Genomic DNA, 14,923 nt, shown 5'->3' with positions numbered 1-14,923 from the left:
CTCTGGGAGAAGATGAGGATTACTGGGAACTGGGATCTGTGCTTAGAGGAGCTGCACCTTGAATCAAAGTACCTCAAAGCATCTTGTAATGGTTCAGGGAAGATCTGAGGGATGGATCCAAACATTTCCCACCACTTAAGGAACCAGGAGGGGGTTTGGCTATCAAAATCTTTGCTGAACATTAAGAACCATGAATGGTTAAATTTCTGGTTCTGGAAGAAGAGTATTTTTTCAAAGGCATCCATGTAATCATAATAGCTGTAATGGAGTACTGAGCCTGATGAAGATCTGTAATTTTTGAGGGTCCTTAACAAGGAAGGATGCTGTCCCCATTCTTTACTACTGATAAAACATGTGATGATGAACTTGTGATAGAGGACTATTGGGGGGGTCCCCTTTGCTGTAGATATTTTCTATTTGAGCAGATTTTTCCTGGGAGAGGATGCTCTTATAGAACTGGATATTTTTCTCTGGGTGTTTGGGTAAGAAATGCCAGTTTGGTGGCAAAATTTCCATAGCTAGGGCTAGGGGATCTGTTATATGAACTAGGTGGGGTTCAATATACGAGATATGCTGGGTAAAGGTCTTTTTGACATAAGAGGACTGTCCTCCTCTTTGGGTTGGATAGGAAGAAGGCCTCTGAGTTTGGATAAGGCTAAAATGTTCTTCTATCTGATAAAGGTTGATTGCTTTGGGTGCTGGGGCGGCTAAGGCTGAGCTGTAGCTGGGCTGACCATATGGTGGCCTTTCAGAATTTGGTTTTGGGATTGATGAAACCAAATAACGATTGGCAATGCTTGATGGTGATGCAGGGGTATCCTGTCTAGGGCTTTTAGCTTGTGATATTGGGACAATTTGGCTGGGGGTGATTGGTACAAGTTTTTCTAAGCTCTGTGCTTGACTAGTACCAATAAGGTTTTGCTGTTTAGACAACTTAGGGGGTTGGGGTTGTTGTACGGGTTTCTTCCTGGACATCTTGGCCGTGATTCGCAAAAATTCACGGGTTAGGAAATCGTGATCGTTCCTGGCTTCCTTCAATGAATTCTAAATCAAAATCAAAAAATGAAAGGATGGCTTGCCATCGTGCAAAAATTTGTTTTGATGCAATGTTTTGAACATCTTTTTCTAAAACATGTTTTGCGGATTTACAATCAATCCTGATTAAAAACTTTTGATTTAATAGATCACTTTGAAACTTTGAAATGCATAGTACTATAGATAGTATTTCTTTCTTAATAGTACTATAATTAATCTGGGTGGGAGTCCAAATTCCCGAATGGAAACAGACTATCTGTTCAGGAGAATTGGGGCTAGCACGCTGGAGAAGGATGCCACCATAACCTATGTTTGAGGCATCGGTCTGGACAATTTTGAAGGAATTGTCAGCAGGAATTCCTAAACAGGGAAGAGTTTTGACATATTGTTTGATGTGCTGGACAATTGTAGTATGGGCTGGAGTCCAGGGAGATGGATTTGTTCGAAGTCTATCAAAAAGGAGTTTGAATTGTTGTCTGAGGTTTTGATAGAAATCTGAGATGTAATTGAGAGACCCTATAAATCTCTGGAGCTGGGTTTTATCTAGGATTTCATCTGGAAACTTATCTGCAAACTGGATAGCTCTTTCTATGGGTTTGATGACACCATGGTGAATATCAAATCCTAAGAAACGGACTCTGGTTTGGAAAAGTTTGATCTTGGGGGCTGACACAACAAGACCATTGAGTTTGATGGTATGAAGGAATGCTCTTAAGTGCTTCTGATGCTGTTCCAAGGATTCTGAAAAAATGAGTACATCGTCGATGTACACAATGGCATGGCTGGAGAATGGATTAAAAATCTCATTCATGATATTTTGGAACTCAGAAGGTGCATTTTTTAGACCGAAAGGCATCACATTCCACTCATAATGACCAAAGGGTATGGTGAAGGATGTTTTATACCTATCAGGCTCTCTGATTTGTATTTGCCAAAATTCACTCTTCATATCAAACTTGCTGAAGACAACTGCTTTGCTAAGCCTGTTGACTAAGTCTTTTTTGTTGGGGCTTGTAATTGATAACTAATCTAGGGACACCTCTTTCAATCTCAGCATTTTTCTGAACATAAAAGGCTGGACAAGACCATGGTGATCTAGATTTCCTGATGATTCCTTTCTTAAGGAGGTCCTCTATCTCTGCTCTGCAGGTATTCATAAGTTCCTGGTTCATTTGGATAGGTCGAGCTTTGGTAGGGATATCCTTTTCATTAAAATCTTTGACATAAGGAAGAGCTACCTCGTGTCTCTTTCTATGCCAAAAGGCTGTGGGTAGATCAGAGCAGACTTCTTGCTTAAGTTTTTCCTCAAACTTTCTGATCTCTTCTTGGAGGGTTTTACAAGCTAGTTGGTCCTCAATTTTCTTGTACCTAATTTCCTCCTGAAGGTACTTAAGATGTATGGACTTGGCACTAATCAGGTTTAAGGTTTTGGAGAATGTGTCAGCTTGGATAGTGCTAATGTTTCTAGGTACTGGTTCACTGATAAACTTAAACTTGATGGTTTGGCCAAAGGGTTGGGTAGTGATTCCTTCACTATCCACTGTGAAAGGGTAAAGGATGCAAAGGAAAGGATTCCCTAGGATGACCTTGTCTGTCATATTTTTGACAAGAACAAACGTGGTTTTAAAACACATGTTATCTTGGCAAACATGGGCTTTAGGAAGTTTGAATTCAATCTGCATTTTTTCGCCACTTGCGGATGTCAAACGTTCCCTAGACTTTTCGAAATATTTGGAGGGAATGATTCCTTCTTGAATGCAGTTGAGATCAGCACCTGAATCAATTAAGGCTATGACCTCGAATTCAAAATCTTTGCTAATGACAATCCTGACTTTGGAATGCCATTTATGGAAGTTAATCCTGGTGATAGCATCTAAAAATAATTCTTTGCTGGGTTCATAGATGAGATCAGCTGTAGTTTGATTAACTGAGGGATCTTTCTTATTGCCTTGATAAGAAGTATTTTCCAAGGGTTGAGTTTTCTGGAGGGCTTTAAGATTTTGCTCTAAGGTTCTAATTTCACTCCTGGTCTCCTTGGCTTCTCTTTGAAGGTCGTTGATCTTAACTTCCTTCTTGGACTGGGTAAACCTATTGTAGATTTGCTTTAAATCTACCTTGGGTTGATGTTTGCTTGGTTCCTGTCCCGAAGGTTGGTGGGTTTGGCTAAGCTCCTGAGGCTTGATAATGGGGTCACCTATTTTTAGGTGAGAGGCTTTGGTGGTACAATCTTTTTTGAGATGGTCACGCTTGCCGCAACTATAACATTTTCCCGGCTTGGGAGGGACATGTTTTCCAGGCTTCTTAGATCTTTTGTAAGCTTTGGAGATAAGCTGATGGGCTTTGCTGGCACGGTTTTCAAGCCTTTTCATTCTTAACCGTTTCCACTTAGCTTCTAGAGGTTCATCTTCTGTTTCAGAGGAGGAACTGCTAGAGGTTGTATGGATTTTTAACAACTTAAGCTGACTTATGGATCTTGGCTGAGAAACGGCTATATATATATATATATAAACATGAAAATAAATTTTGAAAATTATTGTCTCACTTTTTTTTGGGGTTCAATTTATGTGAAATATGCCAACTCATACATGTGTTTGACCATGACATATTCCTCTGCTAATATTCTCCAAGCCACTAGTGTAGTGTCATTCTCTTACCATAGTAGCCACTTTTAGGTAAGTGGTACAACCGTTCTCTAGTCATTGATTGACATTTTTTGTTGCCATGACTAGTATTTTGCATAGTTCATTTCACAATATGCTCGATCTAATTGCATCCAATCCGCAAATTCATGGTCATGTTTTTCTCCACGAAAATACAATTCCAAACTCAAGAATCCACCTTGGGTAGCTTGAGGAGGAATATTCATGGTCATATGACTTAATGCATTTGCCCTCTATTTCTATGCATGTGCGTGTATCTTAGTCATGGCCCTTTACTCTACCTTGAATCAAGGCATATCAATGATCCTTGAATAAGGTATAATCAATGGCCCATATAGGTCAACCATTATGTGCGTGTATATGTTATTTTAGTTTTTTGTAATATACACTCTTGTATAGTAAAAATGTAGTCACTAAGTGTTTTCCCTTGTAAACGTAAGCCATTAGTTGAACTGCAAAAACCCTCACTTTTGCTCTCTTTTCTCAATAACCTTTTATTTTCTTCCTTTATTTGAACACTTGGATTTGATTCATGTGCCATTAGAAAATTCCCCTCTACCAAGGATAAGGAAAAATGTGAAACAAGTTGACAGAGGAAGAAAAGAGAGACTAATTAATAGTCTGATCTTTGTATTTCTTTGCTTGTTAAAAAGTACTAATACAACCACTAACATAATGTTTTCTCAGACATAGAATTATTTCCTATATCTGCCAGTAAGGAGAAAAAATCTATCACCATCCTCCTTTCCATAATAAAAATTAAAAAACAAACAAACAAAAAAAGACAAATAGGTGGTCAGCCCTAGAGAGTGGAGACAATCTGCTTGGATTTAACACATTTTTATTTCTTTTTTTCTTTATTTCTTTTTTTTGGGCTTGTTGATCAGCTATGTACAGACATGGGTCAGTGCAAAAAAACACCTTAGAAATCGATGATGGGCTCCCCAATTGTCAAATTTCTCTCTACCGTCCACGGCAGGTTAAAGAGCTTGGCCATAATGAATTTGAAAATCTTGTTGACATTGATGTTGTGGGTTGCACTTGAGAAGAAAAGTGTCGCCTTCATTGCCCTTGCATATGCCCTGGCCTGTAGGTATATATGTGTACACACAAATATTAAATCATCAATATCGTATATATATATCTAATCTTTGATAGAAAGCTACCTATAATTAATCTTTAAACAAAATTCTTTGTCTAAAGTTGTTCTTAAGATTAAATTCTGACACGACTTTACAAAACATGTGGCCCTCCCTAACGCGGAGAGAGAAATAAGGTTTGGCAAATGTCAAATTTCCAATTCTCAAAGATTGACAAAGGAAGACTTTTAAGTCTTCGCCTATTTTCCTAGAACATTCTCATATTCCTGTTAGGACGTGGAATATGGGTTGAACATAATCACATATTATCTGCAGTAATGTTTAAGCTACTGCAGTGTTTAGCCAACATTAATTTACTAATTATTCCTTTCTTCTTCAAGACTAAAGGACTTACTTTACCTTTTTTTGCTTTTTTAACTTTTAATTAAATGTAACTTATCAAAACCCCATTTGTTAAATTAGGTTGGACTTGGATCCCACTTTAGAAAAATATCCAAAATAAATTATCTAATGAAACAATTTTGAGGGAAATATTTAATTACCTGAGTCACAATTGTCCATTGCAAATCCGGGGGAAGCCTAACAAAATCATCAAATTTTGTTCCTATTATTATGGGAATTGCAGTCTGCAAAAAAAGAAAAGAAAAAAGAAAATAGAATTTAGATATAAATTCATATCCAATATTCATAACAGTGCTCAATCATGAACTTTGGGGCTCCACTAACTCGAAAAGACAACTAAAGGAATCATAGGCACTGATTTTGCAGGCCACAGGTATCAGCTTTGAAATCAAAGTTCTTTTGTGGGGAGAATCATTTTCACATTTATATAATGACGGAAAAACTATTGTATCTTACTTCATGTCTTTTTCTCTTTCCTAATTAGTCAGGCAATTTATTTTCAAAATGTCAATTATTATTGTTAATGGCATATAGAAGAAATTGAAGCCTCATTAACATTAATGGAGTGGTCACTATAAAACTGACATATACATCAATATTAAATAACTGATATTGATTACTAATGCAGAATTAATGTTTTCTTATATACCTGATTCCATTTTCTTGCTTCATTATACCATCCAATAACACTGCAAATGAACAAAAACACAAGCTTCTACAAATATAAGTATAACTATTGAGATTTATTTTTCATTTAAAAGAATAAGAAAAATTATAAAGCATACCTATTTAGTGTACTCCGGCTAGTAAGATCAAACATAAACAAAATTGCTACTGCATCTTTACAAGCCATTGGAACATGGTCCAGTGATCTGTGGTCACCTACATCCAAATATATATATATACCAAAAAATGATATTACTTGAAGTTATAAAATATGACAATATAATCACCAAAAACAAAATCAAACAAGATTAGTAAAATTATTAATTAACATACCTCCCACATCCCATATTTCCAATGAAATCCGGGCACCTTGTACGGATAAAGTTTTATCCATCAAATTTAATCCTGCCATCTCCAAGTTTCTCTTTTCCTGCTCATCTCCCACATACTTGATCTTCAATAAAAATAAATCATGTTAGGTGGAGTAAATCATGTTTTGAAGCTAAAATTTCATGAAGCTAATCACTAATTAAATACTAAATCTACTTACCAAAAAGCTTGTTTTACCAATCTGGCAATCACCCAACAAGCTGATTTTCAAGGCAACCAAATCCGAATCCAAGTCATGCTCACTACGTGCGGTGCTGGCTTGTTCATCCAATCCCAAACCCGCCTCTACGGCCTCCGGCGGCAGCGCAAAAGAACCCCGGCTGGACAACCGCCGGTACTGAGTCGACTTCCCTATTGAACAAACTATAATTCTATCCCAAATGAATCGAAAAAATTGCCTAATAAACGAGACCCTTTCTAGTACTCTCCACCGGATATTGACATGAACAACTTTTCGACAAAGTTGTGTCATCTTTCTAGCTGCACCGTGAATAATCTTGGCCATGAAGATTGTAGAAACCTTCTTGTTCTCTCATTGTTTTTAATTTTGTGTGTGTATTCTAATGTTGTTGTGAGTGTGGTAATATGTTTTTTTAACTAACAAAGAAGCTGATGAGGAGGTTACTGTGTTTATAGGGGGGCGGTTGACCGGTATTTTTGAGGATTTCCAATACAGTCCAACTTGCCGGCTTCTTGGGTTTCTACGTAGAAATGGCTGTGTTTTGGGTCAAGGTATGAAAGTTTTTTTTTGGATGTAGGTGTGAGGGGTGTTTCGGTCATTTCATACAAAAGGGTTGTTTGGGAATTTCAGATGCGTGTTGAAGTGGTGAAAGATTTTACAAGCTTTTTAAAGTGATAAAACTTTGTCGACATGCACACAGACCAAGCATCTTTGTGATGTGATCTAGATAAGAAGCCCCTGAGAATATTAGTTTTATAATAGGAAGGAATCGTGTATGGTGCAAAGTCTTTTTGTATGGGACAGAGATGCTATTGCTATGCAATGAAATTCTTTATTCAAGATTTTTTTTTTTTTTAATTTGCATGTCTTTTAAGAGTCATATAAAATACTATAATTTCCTAAATTTGTAAGTCTGTTTGGTATTCCATGATTTTCGATAGTTTATTAATATTGAGTTTATAAAAAGTAAATAAAAAAATAATAACTTTAATGTTAAATGTACAACAAAGTATTATAAATTAGCTTATTTTTAAAAAAGATAAAATTTTAACTATTTACCAAAATTTAAAAAAATAAATAAAAGGCAAAAATCTCGTACACACTTTAGATGGTTTTGGGTTTTTTGGGCGGTTTTCTTTTAGAATTTTTCAACTCATAACCAGTATTTTTAACGATAAACAAAATAAATCAATGAAAATAAGCGGATACAAATATACATTTGAAAAGAGTTTGTAAGCTTTATTTCTACTTTCAATAATTGATATAAAGATTAAAAATCCCATTACAGTGCTAAGAATATTGGAGTTTTGATTTCTAAATCTACTGACTTCTGAAAGTTTCAAAAATTGAATAGTTATTAATTAATGGGATGAAATGGGATTTTGATAATTTCTCCCACGTTAAATGGTTAATCTATGGCATGATTAATGATGAAATGAACATTTTCACAGAATGGTCTCACAGTTGATTGGTGGATCTAGATCAAGAGAATTTTAACCCTTTTGGATTTAAAAGGCCAAAGCTGTAAGCATTAGCTAACACAATTACACATTCCCCCCTCACCTTTTTTTTTTATTATTATTTCCATTTCAATAAAGAATACGAGTAAAAGAAAAAAAAAATTGTTTAAAATTCATTCATTTGGTAAGAGATGGATCTTTATCTTCAACCAACCAGTATGGTATTTTCTTTGTTCTTTACCGGCCCCATCAACCCTCTTATAATATGTGATGTTGTATCAACCTCTATACTATTGCTGTTGTTCTGTCCCTCTTCACACTTTATGAGATGTTAGTAGTAGTATTCATTAGGTGCACCCATTAATTAGCGTTAGGGCCTTTGCTTTATGGATATTGGTTTTTTATTAGTAATACTTAAACATTATTCCCACCTTCTACACCCTCAAATATTGATTTCTCAATAGTAAAAGGAGTTACATTAATCATGTATAGCTAGAAGTAGAACGACTGTGAATGATCCCCTCAACCATCTTAATTAATTAGGGGGAAAATATTAGTCCCATTTGGGTTTTTGGTTTGGTGAGGTTTCGGAATATATATAGATATATATATATATAAAGTTTGCCTATTTCTTAGAGAGTAGTCATTTGGGTTTAAAAAAAAATACTTATTTACACTTTAAAAGACTATTTTATTTATTATGGCAATTTATTTAACAATACATCCAACATTCAACTTTTTATTTTTACATATAACATAATAAAATAATATAAACTATACAATCAATAATATAAAAATAATGGGTTTCAGTTAGCTCAACTGGTAAAATCTCTGATGGTTGAATAAGAGATTTGAGGTTCAATCTCCGCCTACATCAAAAACTGATTGGTGTTTTGATCTGATGACAAAGAGCGTTCATCAGGAGCGGACACTATAAGTTAAACTCTCTAAAAAAATAATGAATGAGAGAGTCAGAGAGTAGAGATAAGACTATGAGAGAAAAGCGAGAATACAAATGAATAAAAAATAAATACAAACTTGCTACAATATAGTTGTTATAAATACAAACTTGCCGTTCGCAATTGTTAAAAATTTCTAACAATACACACCCGGATAGAGATGAATTTGAATGTATGTATGTAACTTAAATAGCCATATGTGGGGTGCACATGATACTGCTCTTATATTAATGTATAGTATAATTTATATCAACCGAATTGTTATTCATGAAAGTATTCTATTTTAAATAATATATATATATATATATATATAGAGAGAGAGAGAGAGTCCCTTTGTTTTTTATCCCCTGAAAGAGAACCCATTTGCATGCATAGAAATTAGAAACACCTCCCCTTCCCATTAAAATTGAAAAAGATTAGTCCACATCTGTCTTTGTTTATTCAATCACATTCCAGGTGTGCATTAAAAAAAGTCACATCTCAAATCAGTACGTGCATATATACATAATTTTTCTGATTAGTAGGAAAAAAAAACTAATAACACGTTTGTTTAAATAACTGTTTTTAATTTTTTTAAAAAATATATGAGTGAAAAAATGTGTGTAAATATATGTAATATTATTTAAAAACTGAAAATATATATTTAAATACATGTACCAAACATGCCTTTTGTCACAACTAATTAATATATATGTCAAGTGATGATTGAATTAATTTTCATAACCATCAATAATAGGCTTATGTGTAAGTAATATTATCCATTCACACGTTAATTAATATAAAAATTACGTGAAAGTGCGTGCCAAAGTATGTTTGTCCATATATACAAGAACTCATTAATAATTTATACTTAGGGTTTACCGTCCCTTGTTGAATTGAACACTTTAACCCCTATTGGTTTGGTGTTTTGTATTTGGTGGAAAAGGACCCCCATATATAGGCAAGGTCCAATGGGACATCTGGAATAAAATTCCACCTAACTGATCATTTTCATATACCAGTTTGTTTGCTATGTGGGTAATCAGCTGGGTAGGTATATGAATACTGAAAAAGGCATTTCCAAACTGCAATGATTAAAGAATAAAGGGAACTTAATCTTATCAAGTTATACATAATTATGATTGTGCTTTTTAATCAAAAGTTTGGTTAAGAATTTTCTATTGGAACACATTAAATAAGTATCGTTAGGTATAGTCCTTCATGACGACAATGATGATGATAAAATGGTTTTCAATTTTCCCGTGTCAGACATTGACTTGTTGACACATCAAAAGAGGGTGAAAAGCTTAAGGAATTCAATGATGGTGGCACAAGCACAAGCACAAGGCATGCAATTGCGTGATGGTTCCTCTTCCTTAGAAAGGTTTGAGTCATAGTGTGCCATGCGTCAATTTTGAATGGCTTCAAAATGGTTGAATAGTAAAGCTTTTCTTTTCTGGCTGGTTGGTTGGTTTTGAAGTAGTTTCAAAGGATTTTTTTTTTTTCTTCATTGTTTTATAAAATACTTAATTATCTAATAAGTATTTTATAACTGATTCTTATGTTGTCGGTCATTACGTGTGATTTTTTATATTTATCTATATATATTTTTTATTATCTATATATATCATATTATTATATATAATAAAAGTTGAGTTTAGTGTCGTTGTTGCACCAAGTGGTAGCACCAAATTGTAAAAATTTTCTTAAATTTTTAGATTTTAAGAAAAAATATCATATAAGTTTTCCAACTATAATTTCTGATGATGCAAAGAAGATCAGTAGGCTGAATGTTTCGGACTTGAAAGGACCACTTGCTCTCCCAACGGCCTGAAGAAAGAAAGAAAAGCGAATCAAAGGTGACCGGGGCTACCGGCCAAAAACCCTCCAATGACAAAGTTAGTTTTTCTCTTTATATTTTTGGAGTTCCAACTTTTTGGGAGTAAAATCACAACATACCTTTGCTTTGTCTGAATCAGTCTTTATATAGTGTTCTCATAGACAGTTATCAAAATTCGAACCTCCCCTGGATTCAAGGAGGTGCAAGGATTAAACGTAACTTTCATAACCATTTAGGAGTTATGCTTCTATTTCACAACAGATACCTAGCAGTTATGCGTGGGATAAGCAATTATCACATTATATTCGGAGATTTTCCTAAGTATGATACCCTCCTCCTGGAATTCCTTAGTTGAGTGTACTTTGGCACATGCGCAGGGGCTGTCTCGTCTAACAGACAGATTCCTTCAAGACGAGGTTGTCAGCACTCTGGACGAGCGCCTCATTCTCTGGTGGTGCTTACCTCGTCCAGAGCTCTTCTTCCTTGGACGAGGTAGTTACAGGTTGGTTTCAGAGGGTGTTTACAATTCCAGCCGGGTCACGGACGACCCGTATGGACGACTTGGAGATAGGCAAAATCAATACTCTATCAATTTCTAAGTGAATAAAAATCTTAATTTGATTAAAGTTGAATTACACTTGCTGTATTTCTAAGTGGATAAAAATACAACAATGCAGTGTTTAATTTGTTCTTCTCTTTAGTTTATTTTGTCTAAGGTTGCAACCTAGTGTTTAGAATTTTTGTTTAAAAAATTCTATTCAATTAATATTAGTTTTAGACTTTTTGTTCATATAAAATTCTTCAATGTGGATATATAAGTATTTTTAAGTGAAAAAAAATACAGCAACGTAGTGTTTAATTTGTTCTTTTCTTTAGTTTATTTTGTCTAAGGTTGCAACATGGAGTATGTGTGTGTATATATATCAAGTAATTCATAATTAATACTCATCACATGGTTCTTTTGTGCTATTCTGCTCTTCTTTTACCTACAACATCTATTATTCTCTTCTTCTACCTACAACCTTACAAGTACATTTTTTTTTCTCTACCTTTTTTCCCATCAAATTGAACATATTTTGCGTATTTGTTTAAGTTGATTTCCTTAAATTTAATCCAATTTAGAGAATTGTTACGGATTGTCAATTAATTTTTTTTTTTAATGTTAATTTGATTGTTTAGAAATTATATAAGATATATAATTTCTAACCCAAATTATAGAGTCTTAGATATAAATCATATCTTTATTAGATTTTTCATAAAAATGTAATAAAAATATGATTTATATCAAAAAATATAAATCATATTTCACGTGCATATGACCTCAAATATTAATATGATTTATTTATTAATTTGTAAAAATTAATATATATTAATAAAAATTATAACAGATAATGAACTATTTTTTATTAATGTTAATTTTTATATTAATAAGTATATATTATGATTTATTTATTGTATATTAATTATATTAATAAGTATATTAATATATAATTATCGTACAAGGAATTTAGTCAATTAATATGATTTATAAGTTGATAAATCTAATTTTTCACGTGCATCATACATGAAATTTTTGATATAAATCACTTAGATTTTTATATTTAAAAAAATATATATATATATATAATTTTTCTTTTCCTATAATTTCTAAGTTGATAAAAATCTTAAGTTGATTAAATCCAAATTCTTCATCTAATCCATCTAATCCTTATTTTTTAGTGCAATGTGTTATAATCCAAATTCTTCATCTAATCCTTATTTTTTAGTGTAATGTGTTATAATCCAAATTATTCACCAAATCCATCTAATCCTTTTTTTTTTAATATACGTATAGTGTATTATAAAAAATTGTAATTAACATTAACAACTTGATTTTTATGATATTTGATTTTAAATAAATTCTTTCCTTTTTCTCTTATGTGGAGGGATAAACCTCTTCCTTAAAAGGTATTGTCTACTTTGGGTGAAGACCTTCATGGATTTGCTCAATTCCACATCAGGGAAAGACGTCTCCCACCTTTATATATAAAACCGAAGCCTCTGAAACTCTCAAAATTTTTCACGTTAGCACAATATTTAAATAAAATTATCATTTTATTTAAATAAAATTATTTTTTTAGTCCAAACCTAACAAGGAGTGAAAATCTATCTCTCTAACAAATTCAACTTAAACTCAAACTTATCATTTATTTGAAACTCTATCTCTCTAACAAGTATAACTTAAACTCAAACTCATCATTTTTTTTAAACAAAATTATTTTTATTTATGCTAAACTTAACAAAGAGTGAAATTTTATCTCTCTAACAAGTCCAACTTAAACTCAAACTCAAATGTCGATATTATTATTATTATTATTATTATTATTATTATTATTATTATTATTATTATTATTATTATTATTATTATTATTATCTCTCTACTTCACTAACGTGATATTTTATGATAGAGTACAAACTTATAGCCATGAATTATTCTTTTGAATGTAACCCTATATTTTTCTATTTTTTAGTCATATATATTTTGTTTTTTTTCAATAATTTCTAAGTCGTGAATCATTTAATTCTTTAATATTTTTTAGTCTTTCAAAAGTTTTAATATCTGATATTTTTTGTAAGCCATTGCACGTTCAAGCAACGACTTATTCATTAAATTGTGACACAAATTGAAGTCATATAAGAGCAAATTATGTAATGGTGTAGTTTCTTAATCAATTTAAGATTTTATAAAATTATTTTAGTCTACTTCACAAATAAGTAAGTTCCCGTGTATAGGACGGGTTAGTGACTAGTAAATATATATCATTAAATTCTCTAGTAAAGTTTATCAAAATGGTACTTTTCCCAAACATTTATATTATATATATGAAAAATTATTTGGCGCTGCCTGTACCCTGGCCAAATGGTCTCACACATCTCAATCATAATGTATTTGTTGAATAATAAGTTTTACATAGTAATATAATAAGTTTTGTAACATACTAAGTTTTACAAAGTCTCGATTAAAAATTTATTATATCACTATGTAAAACTTTATTATTTTAAGTTTTCAAAAAAAAACTTTATTATTTTACTATGTGAAGTGTAATATAATAAAATTTCATTAATTAGTAATATAATAAGTTTTAAATGGTAATATAATAAATTAAAATTTTTATTATATTACTATGTAAACCTTTAAATGTAAGATAATTCTAACCTATTTAAAACCATTTAAATTTTCTTTCAAAAACTTATTATTGGTGCAAATATATATTTCAATGAAAAAGTATGTCATGTTCTATAAAATTTGTTATTCATATTTTATTTTAAAAAATGTACGCATGAAATAGTTTATTGCATCTGTAAGTGCACATGTGCACCTGGCCCCAAGAACAGTTATGGGCTCAGGCCCAATGAGCCTTAAACAATATGAATTTGTAGAGTGTGGGCTTGAAACCCAGGTTAGAAGTGTGTGGGGATTAAATGACAAACTAAAGGTTGTAAATACTTGGAAACAACAAGGGATATTGTAAATCTACTTCTCGACGTAGTTCTTAAGAAATGCTCTTATATTATATCTTTCTCCTTGTCTTTTTTCCTTTTTTAGGTTACAAAAAGTCCGTCCCCTTTTTCTGTCTTAGATTGCTCTTTAAATACTACTCTTTTGAATACTTTGTACACGTGTTGCCTCACCTCCCCCTTAGCCTAGATATTTCTTTCTGCCTTTGAATAGTAACCAGGTTTCTCTTCCACCGTACAGTGTCACTTCCCCATAAATGCGGCCGTGGTGGTAGGTGTGTGGTCTTTAACGTGGAGGTAGCAGCCTTTATCTTTGACATTTCTTCAACACCGGTGCTTCGGGGCGTTCTAGGTTCCCCCTTTTAACCATTGGCCTTAACCGTGTCATCCCCTAATCTTTACTATGAAATCCCGAGTTCTTCGGTGTTCATCCGAGGGTAAGGTCACCCTCGGCTAGATCCTCTGATCTCGGCGTATGGGACGACCCATAGAACTAACAAATTCTAAACCCAGATCAGGTCGGCTCTTCCTTAACACGGCCCAAAAGGCCCACGTTCCCATCGGATCTTTTTGCCCCCCACAATACCCCCCAAAAACTCTAATTTACAACGTCCTAGTATAAATTTAGGGTTTTGATCCGACGAGAACCTACTCCACTCACTTTGTGAGTAATGGCACGTGTGTAAATCGTTTCGCGTCCCAGAAGATGCCACTTGGCGGTTTTATTTTCAAAAACGCGCGCATTTATTACTG

At 33.1% G+C, this 14,923-nt stretch overlaps 2 protein-coding genes across 2 annotated transcripts; both read right to left on the bottom strand.

The window, feature by feature from the left end:
- Nucleotides 1-2,012: 2,012 nt before the first annotated feature.
- LOC142639455 (uncharacterized) lies at nucleotides 2,013-2,717 on the bottom strand. Its single transcript, XM_075813628.1, has one exon. It carries the CDS (start codon nucleotides 2,715-2,717, stop codon nucleotides 2,013-2,015), a length of 705 nt encoding a protein of 234 aa, XP_075669743.1.
- Nucleotides 2,718-4,290: 1,573 nt separating this feature from the next.
- On the bottom strand, nucleotides 4,291-6,960 carry LOC142641564 (septum-promoting GTP-binding protein 1). Its single transcript, XM_075816010.1, has 6 exons — nucleotides 6,414-6,960; nucleotides 6,197-6,317; nucleotides 5,983-6,079; nucleotides 5,847-5,886; nucleotides 5,338-5,421; nucleotides 4,291-4,782 (listed from the first exon to the last, which is right to left on the bottom strand). Exons 1-6 carry the CDS (start codon nucleotides 6,756-6,758, stop codon nucleotides 4,618-4,620), a joined length of 852 nt encoding a protein of 283 aa, XP_075672125.1. The 5' UTR covers nucleotides 6,759-6,960; the 3' UTR covers nucleotides 4,291-4,617.
- Nucleotides 6,961-14,923: the final 7,963 nt, after the last annotated feature.

Source organism: Castanea sativa, chromosome 6, assembly GCF_040712315.1.
Source record: "Castanea sativa cultivar Marrone di Chiusa Pesio chromosome 6, ASM4071231v1".
NCBI classification, from domain to species: Eukaryota; Viridiplantae; Streptophyta; class Magnoliopsida; order Fagales; family Fagaceae; genus Castanea; species Castanea sativa.
Note: the sequence above shows the minus strand (reverse complement) of the source record. Positions and strands in the feature narration are given on the sequence as shown.